The sequence below is a fragment of the Canis aureus genome, chromosome 1, assembly GCF_053574225.1.
Source record: "Canis aureus isolate CA01 chromosome 1, VMU_Caureus_v.1.0, whole genome shotgun sequence".
Classification (NCBI taxonomy): Eukaryota; Metazoa; Chordata; class Mammalia; order Carnivora; family Canidae; genus Canis; species Canis aureus.
Genome location: NC_135611.1, coordinates 57,160,150 through 57,181,774, shown reverse-complemented (window position 1 = coordinate 57,181,774; position 21,625 = coordinate 57,160,150). Strand labels below are relative to the sequence as shown.

The following is a 21,625-nucleotide window of genomic DNA, read 5'->3' as shown; positions in this document are numbered from 1 at the left end:
ACAGAGGTAGGTGCAGCGCCAGAGGATGCACTTACCTGGGAAGCTCTGTAGGCCCTGAGCCCTTGGCCACTGTGCGCTCTTCTCCAACTGTCTGTTTGGTGGTGAGTCCTTACAGCACGGTCATGTAGGTCCCCGAAGAGCCTGCTGCCCCCTCTAAACCCCCTCCAGACACCTCCTGGGCCGGTGTTCCAGGGTTCCTAGCTCACATCCTACTGTACATGTGGCTTCTTTCTTGGGATGAATCACAGGAAAATACAGCTTAACGATAGTGCAGGTGCATTGTGACCCAGTGGAGTTCCTGCGGCCCTTCCCAAGAGATTTGGCGTTCCCCCTGACGTCAGTGACCCTGTGCTGAGTGGGATATTCTAGGAACTTAAATGCAATCTCGGGGACAAGTGCATTTCTTGGAATTACGTTGGAATTATCTTCCTGAAATTAATTTGTGGACTTACTATTTGACGGTCCAGAAAACAATTACTAATTTGATTTTGATGTCATTTGTAGTTTATTTAGAACGCGTAGTGTTTTTAAATGTCCATTTATCTTAATTTTCCTTCTGAATTCCTGACAGTTTAGATTCAGAATAACTTTTATTCATTTATTTGAAAAGATTTTCTTTCTTTACTGGAGAAAGAGAGAGAGACAGAAAGAACATGGGTGAAGGGAGGGGCGGGGGAAAGGGAGAAACAGACTTCCTCACTCAGCAGGGAGTCTGATGGGGGGCTGATCCCAGGACTCTGAGATCATGACCTGAGCTGAAGGTAGACATCTAATCCACTGAGCCACCCAGGCACCCCCAAAATAGCTTTTAGGTGAAATGACATACTAGGCAACAATTTAAACAGTGGGCATCATTTAATTGCTATTTTCCTGACTAATCCCATAAATTTGTTTTCTTTGTTACAAGTCTAATGGTTATTGGGTGCTAGTGCTTTTTGTAGTGTGGGTAATGGAGCCGCTGGGCCTCAGTGGCCCTGAAGTGGTTTGCATGGACTGTGAGCTGCCCCCAGGCTGATGATGTGGGACAGCTTCGCTACCTTCCCCTGCTCACAGGTCTCAAAATGGTTATGCACTCACAGTTTCTATTTCCCTGTGAAGAAATTATTTCGGAATAGTTCAGACTTGACTAAAAAAAAGCATTATACATAAAACTCAGATGGTTTTCAGTTTACATACTACAGGTAAATATTCATGTATTCTCTCTACAGCCTTCCCTCTCCTGAGCCTCCTCATTGATGCCAAGAGCAGACAGCTAGTGACGGGATGTGCAAACGGCCAGGTGAGGGAAGCACCAACTGTAATTCCAGGTCCAGACATGATCATGACCACGCGAGCGTCCGCGGAAAGGTCTCTGCTTGCATTCTTTATGATTTGAAGAAACCGTCGGCCCCAGAGCTTGGGCCCTTCCTTTTGGGGCCTGGGCGTCGGGCTCGCACGCACCCGCCCACTGCCGGCAGAAGAGCCAGCTTTACATAGTTTGAAAAATTTGAAGATACTTGATTTCTTTAAAACTTAGTTTTTTAGGGGTGCAATTCAGGTGGACTTCACAAAGCGTGGATACTGTTTTCTTTTTAAAAAGTTGCTGTTGTGATAATCTGGGCAAGATACCATATTAGGAAATAACTCAGTTCTCGCTCTTGCAAGAGTCCTTTACCTTCACACGAACGAACGCCTTGCTTCCGACACCCTGGTCACCACGGGTGTGGGGGTCCCTGCACACCAGGTGGTTCTCCAGCATGCCCACAGGGTGTCCTACGATCTTACTCAGTTCTGACACTGTCTGCTGGAGACCCGCAGGTGAGGGGCCGGGTCCCATGTGACGACACCCCCTTCACACGCTGATCACATGTAGTAGGGCCTGGACAACCTGGCTATAGACTGGACGTGCTCACACCCCCCACTTTGGGTTCCATTGATTTGCTAGAGCGACTTGCAGACCTCAGGGAAATGCTTATTTGGCCCGTTTGCCAATTTTCTTTAAAGATTGATTTATTTGAGAATGAGAGAGAGAACATGAGCGGGAGGGGCAGAGGGAAAGAGCATCTCAAGCAGACTCTCCACTGAGCACTGAGCCCGACACAGAGTTTGATCCCATGACCCTGAGATCACTACCTGAGCGGAAACCAAGAGTCAGATGTTTAACTGACTGAGCCGCCAGGTGCCCCCAGTTTACCTGCCTAATAAAGGGTGTGATAAAGGACAGACAGCAGCCAGTTGGAGGGGCACGTATGGCGAGGTCTGGAAGGGTCACCTTTGTGGTGGGGGCTGCAGGTGTGTTCACCAACCTGGAAGCTGGGTTTTCATGGAGGCTTCATTATACAGGCCGGACTGATGAAGCCATCAGCCACTGGTCACTGAACCCTCCCCTGAGGTCAAAGGTGGGATGGAAAGTCCAACCCTCTCATCAGGGGATTGGTTCCCCTGGGAACCGGCCCCCACCTTCACGGCTTTCCCAAGGTCACCTCGTCATCACCACCGAAGATGCCTTTGTCACTCTCATCACATAAGAAGTTCCTAAGGTTTGAGGAGCTTTGTGCTGGAAACAGAGAGGGAGGGGGGCGGCCAAAAATATGTATTTCCTGTTATAAATCACAACATCACAGATGTATTTCTGGAAACTAAGAAATGTTATTTTTGTTTTTGACAAAGGTTTTGCCCAGCGACGTGCTGGATATATTCACAGCTGTGTGTTGGTGGTGCTGGGTTCAGAGAGGCTGGTGTGGACCAGTGGGAAGCAGGGTTGTGTCTGCATCTGCAGGCTGCGGTCTGAAGCTTGGAGGCTCTGGGTGTGCAGGGAAAGGTGGGGTCACCCAGACAGGCTTCAGGTGGGGAGGGCTGGTCTCCTGCTCCACACCTTTCTCACTGGGCTGCTCACTGGTGCCCTCTGATGACGCTGACCTGTTATGTCTGTTTTGCTTTTCCAGCTTTGGATCTTCAGTTTGGTTGAGGGACATCATTATCGTTGTGTGACCCGCGTGAGCCTAAAGAAGAAAAGTGAGAGTTTCTCTAGGAGGGTTGAGTCCAGGCTGTGCAGCCTGCCGGGTAATGTCACTCAGAGTCCCCCTTGGGTCTCCTGTCCTTGGGGCTCCTGCCCCCAAGGCTCCTGCCCTCAAGGCCCTGTCCCTGGGGCTCCTGCTCTCAAGGCTCCTCCCCTGCTCTCAAGGCTGCTGCCCTTGGGGCTCCTGCCCTCAAGGTCCCTGCCCTCAAGGTTCTTGCCCCTGGGGCTCCTGCCCTCAAGGCTCCTGCCTTCGAGGCTCTTGCCCTAGGGACTCCTGCCCTCGGGGCTCCTCCTCTGCCTTCGGAGCTCCTGCCCTCAAGGCTCCTGCCCCTGGGGATCCTGCTACTGCCCCCCCCCACCCCCCCCACCCCCCCATCCAGGGCTTCCTCTCAGCCTGCCAGGGTCCCACGTCAGGTGAACCGAAGGGAGAGCAGGGCAGGGACAGTTGTTATTGGGACAAGTCTGGCGTCTGACCTCAGATATCCAGCAGCACCAGGCTGGTCTTGTGAGGGGACGGGGGTATGGGGGGCAGCGGAAGCTCATACTTGTGTGCATAGCATTGGGCGGGGGGGGGGGGGGGATGCTGCGGTCTGGTGATCAGGAGAGCACCTGCCCCCCAGCCCAGGGCAGCAGCTTCCCAGCTTCTGTGGGTTGTCACGGAGCCCGGGCCCCCATCCTGCCTGAGCCAGCCCCATCTCTGTGCTGAGGCCTCTCCCTCAGCCCACCGTGTGTCCACTTGGCCACGCCTCACTTCCTCCTCACGGGTCACTCTAATATCTCCCAGAACGTCTCTAAAGGAGCGGACACTGCTGGAAACGCTGGGGATTTTACTTCTTGCCCTCTAGTGGACATGTGCTGTCCATTCAGTTTAGTGGTACAGCAAATGTGTCTTTCTGCCCTCAAGTTCCTCATCACTATTCCTCCCTTTGCTTTAGTTTGTATCTTTTTTTTTTTTTTTTTTTTGTGGATGGCTTTCAGCTAGTTCTTTGTGGAGAAGGTCAGAAAGGACATTATCCAAGTTATCTGTTTTCTTCCTAATGCTTTAAATCTTGGCTTTCATTATTTCTTGAGTAAGTGCCATTTATCAGAAGGTGAACCTGACCCTGCTTTAGGAACAGAGGCAAAGAGAAGTGCCTGGAACCCCACCTGTCTTCCTCACACACCGCACGAATGGGGTCTGCTGTGGATTTATAATCTTGTTCTTTGACCCGTGATCCGAGTTACTCAGCCTATGTGTTGTTCCCTGCGACATCCCATGCTACCAGCTATTTGCCTTTGTCTGTCTCATCGCTGAGATGATCAATAATTCTGTTCCTAGAGGAGAGTCAGCGTCCCTGCACACATGGCCTGGAGAAGGGAGAGGAGGTCGAAGCAAGCCTCCCCGTCCTGGGGCTGGCGCCCTGTGACCTGTCAGCCATCGTCAGTGCCCCGTGTGTGTGGGGGTGAGTGTGATGACCTTGGCCGGTGCCCTGTGAGGAAGGCCTCCTAAGTTAGGTTCATTTTTTTAAGAATGATTAAAATAAAGCCAAGTATTTTTGTTTGAGAAGTAATAGCTGGTAAGTGTTGTTCAGATTGCATATTCTAAGTCTTAAAGTTGGTAAACTTGGTCAATTATTTTTAAGTATGTTTAGTAAAAGAGATGAAATTGTTTTTAATTTTGCTCACCAAAACCTAGGCAGATCCTGATTCTGCATAAGTAAAGGGAGATATAATCAAACTCATTCTATACCTCCCCCAGCTGCACTGCCTATCAGACTCTAAAGAATGTATTACGCTGGCTTTCACCACTGAGCACAGAAAGCCCCAGGGACAACGAGGCACAAGCCTCTGGTCTCCTTGGACAGAGTGGGGATTATTGGCATGGGGAGCCAGCAGTGCTGGGTCTCCTGTGCTGGAGCTCCTTGAGGGTCAGGGCCAGGGCTTCTCCCCTGGGGTGTACACGGAATTGTTCAGCCGACTTGGGGATGGCTGTGAGAGCATGAGGGCCGAGAATGAGCCCAGGAAGTCAGGGTGGTCAGAGGCTCCAGGGGACCGAGAGGCAGGAGGGAGGGAGGGCACCAAGAGTCTTCAGAGTCCCAAGTCTGGCACAGCCTGAGGAGGCCTATTGGTCCCTTTATTAATATTTATCTAGTTTGTATGATAAAACATAGAAGAAAAAGCAGAGTTGGGTTTGCCTTTGGCTCTCTGCTACTTCTTTCCATTTCCTGTTGAGCTGGTTACCTCCTTTACAACACCACCTGGCAGGACCAGCAGGTGCAGCACTGCCCCTCTCTCAGGGACGCCCACCTCAGAGAGGCCCGTAACCTCAGAGAAAGGGAAACCTTGCAGATTGTAGTCAAGCTGGAATCAGGTTGTGGCTGGTTAGTACTTGTCTTTACCAGACAGCGGGTGTCCAGGAGACCCGGAATTCCAGCCTAGTCAAGGACAGTTCTAGATCATCAATGCCAAGAGCCGGCCACCTGCAAGAGCACATGGAGGGCCACTCAGTGGCATGCCGTGGGATGGGAGCCTGAGGAGTGAGACCAGCTCTTTGTTTTTCCTTTTCCCTTTACAATTAGGCTTTCTTCTGAGACTACCTCATGCTTGTGGATTGGAAGCTCAGCTGGCTTATTCATATTTAACTTGGCAAACTTTGAATTGGAAGCGGTTTTACATTATAGGGGTAAGATCACAGTTCAGATCATCTTTGATACAAATTTCACGTAATGTCAATTAGTCTTTTTCTCTGACATCTGGGGGGTGACACTTCAGCATAGAAGGCTTAGTCATTGGGTGTGCTGGGTGTGCAGAGTGGTCGGGCCACAGGCAGCCTCCCCACGGGATCCCAAGGACAAGCTCTGAGTCCACTCTGACCTCCTGGCAGGTCTCCCTTCTCTTTGTCCTTGGTCCTCCCATCTTCCATGTACAGGGCTCTGAGGGACACTTGTTCTCTTAGCACTGCTGCGTCTGTCCCAGGCTCATACCAGGGGCTCTAAGTTCACCCCGTCAGTATTTCCTGCTAGAGTCTTAATACCTGTGACTGGGGACTGGTCGGACTCCCAATTGTCTGAACTGAGCTGGGGTGCCCTCCTGCCCAGCTCTGGTTCCAGTTCTCAAGACCACCATGCACTGAGCTGCCCCTGCTGGAGATGTAGGCATGATGAAGGCCGCACGGTAGCCAAGGTCACCCATAGTTGCAAGCTCCCTTCTTTCTCTCTTAAGGCCCCTGAGCTTTAGGGACAGAGTCTGGGTCCTTAGCCTGGGCCTGCCAGGGCCTTGGTCCTCACGGGAAGTCACTGCACCTTTGCATCACTTACAGGACTTGGCCTGAACCCTCCAGACCTCTGCTGGCCTGAGTTCCTGTTCCTCCTCCTCCCGCTCATGCTTGTAGCTTCACCTGAGCTTGTCCCCCGATCTGGTTGGTGTGTGTGCTCCTGGGGATGGTGTTTTTCTCTGTGGCTATGCTGCACACTGGGTCTGTGGTCTCTGTAGGCCCCTGCTCCTCAGTGACTCCAGCAGCTCTTGCCCCGGGGGTAGGGCTCCCGTGAAGGCCTTGCTCCTTGAGACACTCCAGCCCCTAGCACAGGACCATGGGCAGTGGGCATGCGGGCACATGGTGAATGAATGTGTCAGTGAGTGGCTAGTTCCCTCTCCTTACCCTGTCAGCATTGCTTGCTTGTTTCTCTTTGCTGAAAATTAAGATTTCAGGAGCCTCAGCATTCACGTGGCGGGATCATGTGCAGTGATGAGCAAAGCCAATGATGATAAGGTCAGTCCTAAAGTGTTTACTGCCCTCAGCCTGCAGAACACACTGCCCGTACTTGTGCTTTGTACTCACGTTGTGCCACATAGGATGGCATGGTTGGCTTAGTGGGGTCTCATGGGTGGCATTTTATGAAGCACATGGTGGCCATGGGGCTACACTGTAACTCCCGGGGTCATTGGAGCAGATTAATTTGTACAGAGCTGGGCTTTGACTGGAGTTGTGAGTGTGTGATCGTTGCTGACTGTCCCCTGCAGGCCATCTGCTTACTCACATCCTTGTTTGGCCGGAAGATCGTCATGTTGGAGATCCGTGTTGCTGCTCTGGTGAGGTCTCAGCAGGGTCACGACGCAGGAAGGCATCTATCGGTGCTGCCCCGGTACGACCTTCCTGAGTAGGATATACATGGGCAGCTTGACCAGCTGGGAGAATTTTGATTCCTTTCTAATCTTGAGAAAGAAAAATAAAATTCAGTAAACTCCCCGAACTGTACTGTTTGAAAGAAGTTATTGCTCGTGGCATTGCTTCTACCTTGTTTAACGCTAAACGATTGATAGTTTATGTTAATGCAAAACTATTTATTTTATGAAATAGCACTTTTATGAAAAATATTAAAAATTTTTTTTTAGATTAAGAATAAGCATGTGTGCAAGCACTGCATGCCCGCATCTACAGGAATCATCGCTGGTGACTGTCCTTATACTGTGCGTTTCCGTGGTACAAGGCCAGTACGTGACTTTGCTGTCCTGTGTGCTTCTGTTCCTACCCTAGCACCTGTGTTGGGCCCACCTCTCCACTGTGCTTCACAACTGCGAAGGAAAGCAAGACCCCGCCGGCACCTCAGAGACAGTCTGGTTAGTGTCCCGTGGCCTGCAGTGTCAGAACATGAAGCCCTGTCCTGCTCCGTGACCCCGTACTAGTTGGCACCATTCACTTACTTTGTGAATTCTCACGTGTCCTCCCCACTCCGGTGTTCATTCTTCATTTCTCTGCCTCTCGTGTATATTTTTCTGTGAGGTTGTTGGTAGGGAATATGCTAGATGTGTCTTTTCCTGGATTGGGTATCATTCACAAGAATTCAAAAACATTTAAAAATTGCTGATGGCTCTAGTGGCCAGAAGAGCAGCTTACTTGGGGATACTCAGTTATCTACGAAGGGAACAATCTCTTCTTGCCTCTCTTTGCTGACGAATTTTAAAGCAAATCCCAAACATCCCATTAGTTTACCCCTGCATACCTCAGTATGCATTTCTAAAACATGTGGACATTGGCTTACCCAGCCATGATGCCTTTATATCAAATCCAACAGCATTTCTTTGGTGTTTTACATTAGCCAGCCCATCTAAGCTATTCTCGGTTGTCTCAAAAAATTTTGTCATTGTTTTATTATAAGCAGAATATAAATCCACATGTTGCCTTTTACAAAGAAATGATTTTAAACATAACTTGTTTTAAGATGATAGGCTTTATCACATTCCACTTATTTCCATTGTAAGAATAATTGATAATGAGGTTTTTTTTTTCCCTTCAGTGACCAACCCAGAGTCCAGTCTTGTTAAGCCCCTTAGGTGACCTAATTAAAAAAACAATAGAGATGCTCGTCAGTCTGCTTTTCTCTCCATCTTTGGTGAGGGACCCAGCTCCTGCAGGAGGCAGGACAGGGTGGGATGGGGTGCCCCCTGCGAGGACCTCTCCTCCCCTGCCCAGGTGGGTATCTGTGTCCATCCGTCCCCTCCTTTCTCTGTGAGACCTTCTGAAATTCATGACTTTTCTCTCCTCATGCCGCTGAGCCCTTCAGGAAAAGATAGTGTAGAGCCCCCCACTGGCTGACTTTTTAATAATTCTCTTAATACCAAAAATAATTTTATGTTATGTATATGTTTCTATTAAAATTATTTGGAAAACTTGTGAGTAATAAATATTAAATGGCTAACAGTTGGAATAAAAAACTAGGTTGTTTAGATAATATTCTGAAATTCTAAATATAATTTTTAATTTAAAATTTCTTATGGGATGAAATCTCTGCTATGTGACTAATGATGCATTAGGTTTTTTCCCTGTAAGCGTGGCAGCTGTTTTCATCAGCCACATGTTGGCGACCTTACATTTCAGGAATATAATCTTACGGCGCACCTCCATGTGGAAATCCATTGTGAAATGAGACACATGATTCTCTCTCCTGCTTTTCTTTTTTACTTTACTCATTTATTTCTTTAGCTTTTGTTCTTGTGTATGTTTTATTTAGATTTATCCTTAAAAATGGATTTTATTTCCATTTTTTGCTAGTATGGGTCATCTTACTTAGATGGGGGTATATGATACACCATACTTCATGGCTAAATGTTGCGTAGAGCAAAACTTTTGATAAGAACAGTTGTATAGATAAGGTTTATTATGGAGATTATAATTTCTCTGTATCGAGAGAGAGGTAAAACCTCAAAGTGTTGATCTTTATGCCAGTTTTTATATCTTGTTTAAAAAATATTCGTATGGAAAATTAATGAAAATGACTGATTTATAGCTATCCTATAATCTAAAAAATTACATCTCACTGTAATAGAAATAAGAAATACTTGTGATAAAGAACTGTTTTATTTTAATGCTTAGGGCATTTATTAAGATAATATTCATTTACATATTTATGAACTTTATTCTAGTAATCCAAGACTCTCTTATAATGAAGTATACTAATGGATCTGTAACTTAATAATTCTCTTAATACCAAAAATAATTTTATGTGATCCTGAAAGTATTTTCCCATTGGTTTTATTTTTCTTGGAGGAGATTTTTTTTTTCTCCTTCACTTGACACTGAGGTGGAGAGAGGTTTTCTGGGTCCCCTCTGGGTACAGTTTTATTTCCAGGTCTCCCCTGAGGTGCTTGTCATCCCCTGGGTGGGACTCTTGCTTTGTAAGCCCGGAAGGGAAACCTTCCCCTGTTCCTGGGTCACATAGATGCCATTTTAATGATTTGCTCATTAGCTTCACTTGGTTTTTGGAGGGAATATGGTCCCGGTTATCAGGTATGAAATAGTGCCATAAACAGAACTGAATTTCTTTGTTTAAAAGAAAAAAGGGAGAGCAGTTTTTAAAATAATTGAATATTGTGCAATTATCCATTTTTATGAGGTTATTTTATACCTTGGTATAGAATATTCACACTGGATACCAAGTATTAAACATATATAAAAATAAATAATTCTGGCAGAATTTTATTTTGTTTGAAAGAATTTTTGAGATTTATAAATATTTGTGGTGTTCACCCAATGTGAGAGTTTTTACCAATTGGCAGTGTTGTGGAAGACTGGTTAAAAATAGGGTAAGTTTCATTGCCATTAAAAGACCCTGACGTAATTATGTTTTAGTGGCTTATCTTTCTTGTTACTCTATCTATATCTATAAAAGAGAAATTTGAGTGATTTAAGATAATGGCTATTCTTATTTGTAGAAAAGATGTATTTGTCACAGATTTGTAGAGTGAATTCCTCCCGGATGGCTGATTTTTAGCATCTGATGGACACAATTTCCCATAGACCAGGTTTTGTGTGTGGCCTGTTTTATGACAACAGGAGCTGACATGCTAGAGTCCATAGTATTATTGAAATATGAGGTCTTGAACATACTGTGATTCAGTATCATTTGAGGAATGAGAAAAACATTATTTTTCTGTTTTCTTCTGCTTTTGATGCCATTGATATAACCTTCTTTGCTGGTGATGGTTGGTTTGGCTTCAGGTTTGAAACCTAAGTTTACGGGGACTAACGTCATTCCATTTGCATGAACTTTTCTTTCTTTCTTTCTTTTTTTTTTTTTTTTAAAGATTTTATTTATTCATGAGAGACACAGGGTGGGGGAGAGAGAGAGAGAGAGAGAGAGAGGCAGAGACACAGGCAGAGGGAGAAGCAGGCTCCATGCAGGGAGCCCGACGTGAGACTCGATCCCGGGTCTCCAGGATCATGCCCTGGGATGAAGGCAGGCACTAAACCTCTGAGCCACGTGGGCTGCCCAACTTTTCTGTTTTTAAGGGACTTTGTTCTTGTCATGTTAAATGTTTGCTACTTCTTATACTCCTTTTACGCAGCCGGGAGGAGCACCGTGAAGGACCAGCCCCTGGTTTTCCACACCAAAGTGAGGTCATCTGGGTACGCGTCTGCACTGCAGTGAGTAAACGGACTCCTAGGCTGCTCATGTCGGGGCGGAGAGGCAGGGTTCAGTACATACACATGAAAATGTGTCTGGGAGGGCCACCCCCTGGAGCAGGGGACAGGCACTTTGGCTACAGGAGTGGCCACAGCAGCATTTCCTCAGTGCTTGCTGAGTACTGGCCTCATAGGAGCCCTTTGGTCCTGACCTCATAACTGCCGTGATGCTGGCTAGTCTGGACGGTGCCAGGACAGGGGTGGACCCACCCAGGAGAGAGGGACTGTCCCCCTCACAGCTCAGCGTGGCTACAATAGCGGAGCATGAAGTTCAGTACATTCGGAATGGGGGAGGTTGTTTGGGGATGGGGTGAAAGATAAGGAAATAGTGAGTAAATTCTCAAATATGAGAAGTTTCCAGTACAGCAGAGCCTTGAAATCCCCTCATCCTTCAGGAACACCACATTTCTGGGAAGTAGACTTCACTTTTCTGTGTAAAATCCTATCACCCCCAGTCTTGACCTATTATGTGTTCTTAACACATTGAGCAAAACAGCTGTGCTACTGGCAGCCTGTGGGGCCCCCAGTCAGAACACAAGTCAGGGCTTTGGTAGGTTCTCTGGGGTCACCCATCCTGTAGACCTCCCCTTCACCTTGTTCCCTTTCATGGGTCTCCTGTAGCCACACCTGGCTTCCCCTGTGCATTCCTCCTGCCTCAGGGCTCTGCACTGGCCCTTTCTTCCCCAGGTGCCTCCCTGAGGCTCATGCAGGTGGGGCTGACAGGGTGGCCTAGTATCTGGGCTGCCATCCCTGGTTTCTCTGTATAAAATGGCAGCCCCTACCATGATTCCCTCTCAGCCCTTGCTTGCTTTACTCTCCCTGGCCCGACTGGCTAGCATGACTATGTTTTATTTATTATTTACTCTATAAACCCCTGGGCCTGAGACAATACCTGATACCTCAGACCCTCTCACAAATATGGATGGATGTTTGGATGGATGGATCAGTGGGTGGGTGGGATGGGTGGTTGAATGGATGAATGGATGGTTGGATGGGTCAGTGGGTGCATGGATGCATAGATGGATGGATGGATAGATCAGTAGGTAGATGGATGCACGCATGCATGAATGGATGGGTCAGTGGGTGGGTGGGTAGCTGGATGGATAGGTGGATGGATAGATGAGTAGATGAATGGATGGAAGGAAAGATCAGTGGATGGGTGGATGCATGGATGGATAGATGGATCGATCAGTGGGTGAGTGGAAGCAGGGATAGATGGGTGGATTCTGGATCCATGTTCAGCAAAATTGCATACTACTTCGTGCATCATGCCTGTGAGCACCAGCTGTAGTGTGATGTGCTGTGTTCTGTGTGAGCCCCCAGGGTCCCCTGTGTTCAGAGTGGACCTCCAGAGTGCCCTGTGTTCAATGTAGACCCCCAGGATGCCCTGTGTTCCGTGTAGACCCCCGGGGTCCCCTGTGTTCCATGTGGGCCCCCAGGGTGCCCTGTGTTCTGTATGGACCCTCAAGGACCTGCCCTGATCATGCCTGCCCCCCCGCTCCTGACATGCTTCATGCACTCCAGCAGCATTCTTGCTCCTTCTTGGATGCTTCCCGCCAGTCTCTGCTCAGTGGCCCTCTACCTTTTGTTCCCTCTGTGGAGTTCTCTTCTTCCATCCTCATGGGACTAGTGTCCTCCCTCATCTGGGCCCCAGCCCCTCCTAGGCATCCAGGGGACTTGCAGATATTGTGGCAAATGCAGAGTCCCAGCAGTGGCCTAGGGCCAGGCCACCCTCTCCTGCCCCATGTCTTGATGGCTCTGGGCATGGCCTGATGCAGAATGTGCTGCTTGCTCTGTGAGGCTGGATGCAGGTGCAGGTGGGGGTTTGGCTGTCCCCTGTGCAGCCCCGGGGCTTAGCACCCTGTCCCAGCATCTCTGGCATCTTGTACTTTCTCCATCTGAAAGACAGGCTGGTACCAGGCAACTGTTCAGCCACTACCTGTATTTGATAATTTCATTTTATTTAAGGGAGAATCCAGCATGGTTTCCCGGAGAGTTCACTTCTGTTCTGAGTAGGTCCACAAATAACACCCATAAGGGTGGTTCAGTTTCTGTTATGATTCTATACATCCATTCTCCAAAAAGGGACAATGTCACAAGAATGCCACTGCAGATACATAAGTGGATGAACAGCTATTATAATTGAAGTAACCGAATGTTTGGTGTATTACTATTGTGGGCCACTGAAAGTGCTCATGAATGTTTATATGTGTGTATATTTTGCTGCAAAATACAAGTCTCTTAAGAAGCTTGGAACTGTAATCTTCGAGAGTGACATGAATTTTCTTTCCACAGCATAACTATGTTTTCACCAAAGGCCAACACCAAGAAGCGTGGTGACCACTCTTCACGACGTAGGGATGGTCCCAGGTGGTATGTAACTAGCTTGTCGGTTCAAAGTAGATGTAGCATAATTTGGAGAGAGCCTTTAAATACTTTAAATGATTTTGTTTCAAACAGGTGTACAACCTAGTGAGTATGTGTGTACACATGGGCACGTATATACACAGCGTGTATATGTATGTTCCTTTTGGTCAAACTCAGTTCTTGTTAATCCTCTTTTCAGATGGGCTGCTAGATTTACCACCTTCACAACTTAGGGATATTAATTTTTGTTAAAATTCTTGTTTAGAAAGTGTTATAGCTGTGACGGATCATTCTTGATAAGTTTCTTAGGTAATAATTGGACAGAAAAATCTGAGCAGTTACAGGGCTCCAGGTGACTTTGAATGGCTGGAGATGAGCTCGTGGACTTGGAGGCGCATCTTGGGCAGTGGCCGTGCTGTACAGCACATGTGGGGCCATAGCCAGTCCTGCCAACCCCCGGGGCCCATGTACCTGGATGAGAAGGTGATTGGGGGGACCTCCAAGACCCTCCCAGTCCCACACGTGGAGGTAACCTCATCTGGACAGAGATTCCAGGCTGTGCTGTTGAAGTGTCCCTAGCTCTCGTCCACAAGACGTCTGCGTGAGCAGTTTTTCCCAGTTTTTGTGATGTTTCTCTTAAGCCCCGATGCTCTTCCTGCCCTCCACTGCTGCTCCTGTATCAGCGGGTCATTGATGGCAAGGATGTGACCCCAGCAGGTGCCCTCAGACCCTGTGACACTCAGACCAGTGGTTGGAGATAGAATGCAGCACCAGAGAGTTCTGCTCAACTCTGATCTTCTGGGTGACTTTTCCCACAAAAGCTCAGTTCTCCAGACCCAGCCAGTGGTCTTTGATGCATTTCTGGCCCAGGAGGCATTCTGTTGAGGGTAGGACTGATGGGAGGACCCCAAACAATGCCCTTCCTGAGCAAAAGGCTCCTCCGAACACCGACCAGATTTCACTTAGAAGGGATGGGACTGCGGGCTGAGGCCTTGCAAGGCCAGTCTTTCCAGCTTGTATGGCCTATAAAGCTGTGAATAAATGTATCTAACTTGTCGCCAATAACTTCCAGCCTTTACAACAACCCGTCTTCACAGCTACTTTCTTTTTCTGCCCTCTGCTGTGTGCCTGGTGCCTTTCCACATTCCCCTAAGTGTGTAGCAACACTGTGTGTCAGGTGGTTTGTGTTCAGTTTACTCTGCATTCTGCGGCCGAGGTGGGAAGATTGGGGGGCCACATGCATGCCAGTGAGGAGCCTTGCCGCCCGTGCCCTGGCTGGCCCCCATGCCCATGGCCTTGCTGCTGTGCAGAGGCTGCCAAACCTTTAGTTGCTGAAAATGAACACTGGGGAGATTTTGCCTCAAGATCTGGATGCCTTCAGTGGACCATGCTGCCTGCCCCCAGGGCCTGTGGGACCCACTCCACCCAGCCTGCCCCTGCGAGGGGTCCCGGCCACCGATCCTTTCCCCTAAGCCTCCCTGGGCTCTTTCACAGCCTGGGAATGTGGTTATTCTCATGGCAGATATCAGCCATTTGTAGTTTATTTGAGTGATTGGTAGGATGGTCACCAACAAAGAGTGTGAAACTGCAAAGTGCAGCAAGAGGCTCTCCCCAAGTCGTCACAGATTCACTTGAGTTTATGTTAAACATGAGAAATCCTTGACATCTTGTACTTAAAATGCATGCATTTTGGCCCCATGGAATGCAAGTGCATTTTAGAGTTATTTCATGGCTTTGAATATGTTTATATATATTCAGGTTGGGTAGAATGAAATTGCACATGTAAATAGGGGACAACCTACTATTCTAGTCTGTTATCTTGTTTCTAATCTCACTTTGAACTCTCTTGATGTTCATTTTCCTGATGTCCCTTCAAGTAAGGAATACCCTTTGGAGAGTTCTCCACCAACCAAACTCTACAAGCAGCGTGTCCTCGCCCATGGGCCTGCTGCGGCACACTGCGTCCAGTACTCAGGTAGGCTATGTCTGGGGCCGCGCATCGCTGCATTGCCAAGCATCCCTTACCTGCCACTGTTCCATCATAAACAGAGCTTTAAACTTGCTTGCTTGAAGTTATCTGGCATTGTTTGAGTCTGGTTTAAAGTCAAAGCTCACATTGCCCCTGAGCATACCCGGCATCAGGGCATTTGTGCTTGCGTCGGCCGCTGCTGCAGCTTGGGGAGCTCCTTGACTTGGACTTAGAGGCTCACCCAGGTCTGCGCTCTGCATATGTGACCATCTCCTCCGTAGCATTGGAGGGTGTTGGGGTGGGGGCGGCTGCTTCGAGGAGTGTGGAGGAGGCCGCCCGGGGCAGATGACCATCCCTCCTTGGGTGGAGCCTTTCCTGCAGGCCCAGTGGGTCTTGGGCTTGTAGCGGCCATTTCACTCTCAAGTGTGTGGAAATGCCTCTACCAGACTCTCTTCTGGGTCTTCAGCATTTTTCCCAGGAGAGTTTGGAGGAAGCTGGGAGCAGCTCCCATGCAGGTGGCTCTGTGATTTGAGCTCTTTCTTCAGAAGCACACGTTGTTTCTGGGTTCTTGAGTGACTTGGAGTGAGAAGCTGTGCTTGCCCTCAGTCCGGGCTAGAAGGCCACCCCTCAGCATCTTGAGCGCATTCCTGCAGTTTTCACTGTTTACAACTGTTGTAGGTTCTCTTCATTTTTCATGTAAGTTTAGTCAAAGCATGTCTGAGTGATTTTGGGAAATTAGATTCATACCATCATCAGTAAAGTACCTTTGTGGTGTGAGAGAGGCTTGCTTATTTATGATCGTGTGATTGTATGATGTGATTAGAAATAAAGTAGGAGTCTCGGTTTGAAAAATTGTGGGAGGTCTCTAACTTAGTTCTGCCCTGTTTTAGGGGTATGTTTAAATAGAACTGCCTAGCTGAATAATATGTGTCTTATAATTCTGTTGATGGAAGGCGGGGTGCCACAGGGTGCAGAGTGGGTGCCCCTACTCCGCACTCCCGGGTCCTCTCTAAAGCACATCCTGGGGGATGTCACGTGAGGGTGACACAGGGCCTGCCACCTGGTGGACTCTCAATGTGTGGTGGCTAGCCCTCGAGCAAGTGCTGTTTGGATTCCCTCGCTAACTGACAAAACGAACGTCAAGTTAACTACAAATTCTGTATTTACCTGTTGCAAGTGTGACTCCTGTGAGCTGTGATTTTTAAAGGATGTCCCTTGCTGTTTTGAAGCAGGAGATGGACAGTGGCTCGCCTGCGGTTTAGCCAACCACTTGTTGCTGGTCTTCCGTGCTGACCTTAGTGGGACACCTACTGTCTTTTCAGGTATGATGTGTTAGTTTGAGTTAATATGTATTCATGGAGGGCTCTCCTTTTGGTCCTGGGTATCAGTTGCTTTGTGCCCTTCTATGCCCTTCAAGTTCAGAATGAGAGTAAGTAAGGCTTGTATGGAGGTAAATTAGTGAACTAGATTGGCCCTGCTAAACCGGGCGGAGGGGGTATAACCTGGGAGGCTAGGGCTGCAGGCACGTCTGCCACAGGTGCCCCAAGGTCAGGGAAGAAAGCTTTTGCAGAGTTCCAGGGGAGGAGTAAAGTCAGATCTTACAGACATGACGAAAACATGCTTGGAAAATTAGGGGGGGTTTGTTCACAGACATTTTCATAAACCTAACAAGGTAAATTTTTTTTTTTGGGGGGGTGAGTAGATCTGAGATGAGGGCAGTGGTATTGGAAGTCTCGCTATTTTAGCTTCCTGACAGATCACTAGTCCTGAGCCCTGAGCTTCTCCCACTCTTGTTCAGGGTCCTGGAACTGCTTTCTGCAGACTCACACCCAGTGGATATTTTAGTAACAATAAAAATACAAAAAAACCAAAACCAAAAACAAAAAAACCCCAGAAATGCTGCCAGTGAAAGTGTTTCTGTGAAGTAGAGGAGTGAGGTGCCTGGTGGAGGGAGTGGGGTGCAGGTGTGGTGGTTGGGGGGGCAGGAGCATGCCCCCCAGGGCTCTCCCAGACTCGGGCCCCCCAGAGTCCTCAGTGGCCTCTGGACAGCCTGGAGGAGGGGCCTCTGCAGGGGCTGGTGCCACCCTCTCGCGACGTGTGGGAGGAACTGCCGCCCCATCCACAGCCCACGTCGTCCCCCTACACTCTGTGGCTCCTCCTGGCTCCAAACCTTGGTTCTTAACGCTCTCCTTAAGGTGCCTTCCATGAGCCTAGGACTCTGTGTGCGAGTCTTTCTATCATTCAACTGTTGATAGAAATGCTGATTATGTTGGACGTGGATGTTTCTCTATTCTATTGCAGGAATGGGGCTCGTGGCTGAGTTAAGATAATGCAGTAGATGTTCAAACTCACCTTTTAAAAAAGTGCTGCGTTTGTGTTTTGGGGAACAGCATCATTCTTACCCACCCTACCTCGTCATCATTCTGCCCTGATGGTTTACCTGTCATATGATTCAACTTTGAAAATATGATGGCTTTCTCAACACTTATATGCAAAAAGCAGGAAAATGGGTGCCTGTTTGATGGTCAAGGAAGGGAGCCACTGAGCTGGGAAGAGAGGTGCATTGGCAGGTCCCAAACAGGTGGAGCTGCCCACCTGTCATGCTCTTGCCCGGGGCCTGCACAGGGCCCACAGCAGCCGGGACGCTAGCGGGTGGTGGTGGTGGGTCCTCAGACACATGATCTCCAGCATCGTATCCCCAGCCAGCAGCATTGTGCAGGCCTGCAGCCTGGTGCACGGGGCCTTCATCCTTATTAAAACTCCCAGAGACCTCCACGAGAGGGCAGTAGAGCTATGTCAGAAAGTTCCGGCTGGTTGTGTTGGGTCTCGGTACAGAACTGCAGCGCGTACTTTTTTTTTTTTTTTAATAATAAATTTATTTTTTATTGGAGTTCAATTTGCCAACATACAGACTAACACCCAGTGCTCATTCCATCAAGTGCCCCCCTCAGTGCCCGTCACCCATTCACCCCCACCCCCCGCCCTCCTCCCCTTCCACCACCCCTAGTTCGTTTCCCAGAGTTAGGAGTCTTTATGTTCTGTCTCCCTTTCTGATATTTCCTACCCATTTCTTCTCCCTTCTCTTCTATTCCCTTTCACTACTATTTATATCCTCCAAATGAATGAGACCATATAATGTTTGTCCTTCTCCGATTGACTTATTTCACTCAGCATAATACCCTCCAGTTCCATCCATGTCGAAGCAAATGGTGGGTATTTGTCATTTCTAATGGCTGAGTAATATTTGTACTCTTGATGAATCTTTCCTGCCCCTTCCATCTCTGCCGTGTGGGTTCTCTGGCCGGTGTGACATGTGATGCTGCGGTTCACTGCTCCTCTGCGATGCTCCAGCCGCAGCAAGAGGGTCCTCCCGGGTGAGTGGTAAGAGTGCTTGAGGCCGAGGCCAGTGCCCTGGCTCAGCAGGTGGCAGAGGTGCGTGCTCTACAGTCCTGGCCAGACGCAGGGCCCATAGAGAAGGGCGGCTTTGCAGTGGTGCTAGGGTCATTGGGCCTGTCCTGTGTGCCCCGTGAATCACGGCGCCATCCAGACTCCTGTGCTGTGCTGTGGCCTGTGATGTTCGCACCCCGCCTGCCCTGTCCACTCCAAAAAGCCCACGGTTTTCATTTCTCAGCCTTTCCTTGGGTTCCTCTGTTTCTCGGAGCAACAGGTGGCAGCAGTGTCAGGACCCTTTTAATCATCACCTCCCTGAGGTGATGACCATTCTAAGGGGCCCCTGACGGAGGCAGGAATCAGAGATCGGCCTGTGTGGGAGAGGCAGCAGGTGCCCGGTGAGAAGGAGTGGGGCTGGTGGGTGGACGCACTCCCCTGTGCCCTGGGCCACCGTGCTCCCTGCCACTGCGTCAGGATGGGGTGGACTGCTGGGCAGCTTGGAGCTAAGGCCGACGGGGTGCGGGGAACCCACTCACAAGGATGGACTATCCCATTGGCCATGTGTATGATTGGGGGAAGTGCATGTACGGCCTGGGTGCCCAGCCCAGCCCCTGGCAGATCAGGCCCCAGCCCGCAGCAGCATTGGCACTTTCCTCCTCACACATCCATGTGCCCTGAGAAGGAGAACGCGTGGTACCTGGTACCTGGGCCCGTTCCCTGTAGACTTAGGTATCTGGCGTTCTGATTGCTGCACCTGAGGAGGGGGTCAGAGTGGGGGAGGGCACATTTTAGCTGTCTGCCACGCCAGGGCCAGTGGTGGCAGTGACGGAGGTTAAGGGGTCCCATGGTCCAAAGGACAGATTGCAGTTGGTTAGACTTCTCTTCGGCGTTCGATTAAGAGGGAGAAGCAAGCAACCACGTTGTTCTTGACTCAGTGATGGGGGTTGAGTCTTCCTTCCTTTTCTTTCTCCTCATTGCATCCCTGTCGCTGGGGCTCTGGGCCACTGGGTGCTGACAGCCCAACAAGGGGTCAGATGACACGTGCCTGCGTTTGGGAAATCCTTATGACCTCTCGCTTCAGTGTTAAAACAATAACAGTTCTTGAAGACATGTTATCATGAAGCCACAGATTTCTGTACATTTTATAATACTACGTTTTAGGAGTTTCTTCTTTTAAAATACAAATGCATATGTAATTTTGAGCTTTATGTTTTAAACGTAAAGTTTTGAAATGCCTCCTTCACAAACCATGTTAAGCCTTTAAATGAAGTATAATTCTCCAACCGCCCCCCCCCCCCACCCGGCGATTTATTCTGGGAGGGCTGCATTCTGCTGTGTTGGAGGGAGGTCCTTGATGCCCCCCTCTGCTTCTGTCCTTCCCTTAGGTCATGACGGGGCAGTGAGCACCGTGTGCTGGAGCCATGACAGCAGGTGGCTGCTGTCTGCTTCCCAGGATGGGACACTGCGGCTGTGGTCACTTCGCAGGGCGGAACTCGCGTTGTGTGTGGTAACGGGTTACTGCTGTCGATCATGGGCAGGGTTTCACAGTGACCAGCCCCGTGACCCCCAGACTGTCAGAATCACAGAGGCACCAGGAGTTTAGGGAATGGGGTGAACCAGAGTTGCTCTAGTGCACCAACAGCAGTTGATGATTGAATATTTTCTTACATGCGTGTCCTGTGCATACATGTGTGACAGCCAGGCACATGCACAAAGAGGGGTGCACTTGTGCACACAGTGACACGTGAGCCTTCTTATGTGCTTAGAGGACACCATTTGGAGACAATGGGAGATGCAAGAAGGGAAGATGGTGATGATGTCACAGCCAAGACAGGAAAGGGAGGGCCATTCCCCTGTGAGTCAGATTAGGAGCTGGCCAACTGCAAATTCTAAAAGATGTGTTTAGCACTTTTTTTTCCCTGTGGGTCTTGTTGTAAATGGGGGATGGAATCCCAAGTAGGCTAGCCAGGAAGGGACGTGCATCAGACCTGGGACTTCTGGACCAGGTGTTTGGGAGTGGCTTCAAGGGGACAGATTTGATTTAGGGTCGTTGACACTGTCGTCTTCCATGCGTGATACTGTGGGTTCTGAAATACGAACTGAGAGCAGACCTCTCAGAACCCTACTCCATGGTTACAATTTTGTCTTTAACAAAATCCTTGCTACTTAATATGCTCACTGCCAGGTATCGATTTTCTTTTATTTTAAGGTTTTTAAGTGGCTAGAATTCGAAATACTCATTACAGTGAAGCTTTAATCATGTAACATCTTTCGGAAATAGGAAGAAGAAACAAAATCATGAAGTGTATCTCTACGTTTAGAGCAGACGTGTGGGTTGATATGAAGGAACCTCCCTCGTGGAACTGTGGTGTTTCTTGTTTGCCTCTGTTATGTTGGCAGTAATTATTGATTTGTGTTACAGGGCAAAGATGTGTTTTCCAAGCCTGTCCGATCTGCACAGTTTTATTATGTAGACACTTTTGTGTTGTTGTCTTCTGGTCCTGAACTTCAGCTCCTGAAGTATCACATTGACACTTGCAAGGATGAGATCCAACGGTGCGTAACCTCTGTTTCTTTTCTCTTCCTGGTCGGGGGAGCTGTGTTTCAATACTGGGTCGTATGCAAATAGAATGTTTACATTTAAAAACGTGCAACATCAAATCACCTCATCACAGGCTGCTGACAAGAGCTGAGTGATGGGGTGATGGCTTCCCCCTGTTCAGAGCTTGTCCACAGTGCCGCACGTGGGGGCCGTGAACTGTCGCCTTGGTTGACCACGTATCAGATTGATGTCAAGTGGGACTATTGCTGCCATATTTGTAATGAAGTAAAACATGAACTGTTTCATACACACACACACACGTGCACTAGATACATGTACTAAATACCTGTTCACACCTCCTTTTGCAAGTATTAATGCTGGTTTTGTTCCCAATTTTTTTTGACTTGCATCTTTTTAAAT

At 48.7% G+C, this 21,625-nt stretch overlaps 1 protein-coding gene across 29 annotated transcripts in view; it reads left to right on the top strand.

Moving 5' to 3' along the window:
- The window catches only part of WDR27 (WD repeat domain 27), a 214,781-nt gene that overhangs the window by 86,485 nt on the left and 106,671 nt on the right, over window positions 1-21,625 (top strand). For 25 of the 29 annotated variants that reach the window (XR_013381271.1, XR_013381260.1, XM_077900308.1 and 22 more), the window contains 13 exons: window positions 1,209-1,279; window positions 2,925-3,042; window positions 4,317-4,440; window positions 5,557-5,660; window positions 6,679-6,746; window positions 6,998-7,119; window positions 7,512-7,594; window positions 10,820-10,898; window positions 13,233-13,310; window positions 15,182-15,279; window positions 16,503-16,595; window positions 20,049-20,170; window positions 21,086-21,219. Coding sequence is in view for 25 of the 29 variants with exons in the window: in XM_077900308.1 (XP_077756434.1) it covers window positions 1,209-1,279; window positions 2,925-3,042; window positions 4,317-4,440; window positions 5,557-5,660; window positions 6,679-6,746; window positions 6,998-7,119; window positions 7,512-7,594; window positions 10,820-10,898; window positions 13,233-13,310; window positions 15,182-15,279; window positions 16,503-16,595; window positions 20,049-20,170; window positions 21,086-21,219 (1,294 nt within the window). In the remaining 4 variants the exon portion in view is untranslated. The remainder of the gene's footprint in view (window positions 1-1,208; window positions 1,280-2,924; window positions 3,043-4,316; window positions 4,441-5,556; window positions 5,661-6,678; window positions 6,747-6,997; window positions 7,120-7,511; window positions 7,595-10,819; window positions 10,899-13,232; window positions 13,311-15,181; window positions 15,280-16,502; window positions 16,596-20,048; window positions 20,171-21,085; window positions 21,220-21,625) is intronic. The other 4 variants (XR_013381352.1, XR_013381345.1, XM_077900272.1 and 1 more) reach the window with 3 other exon arrangements.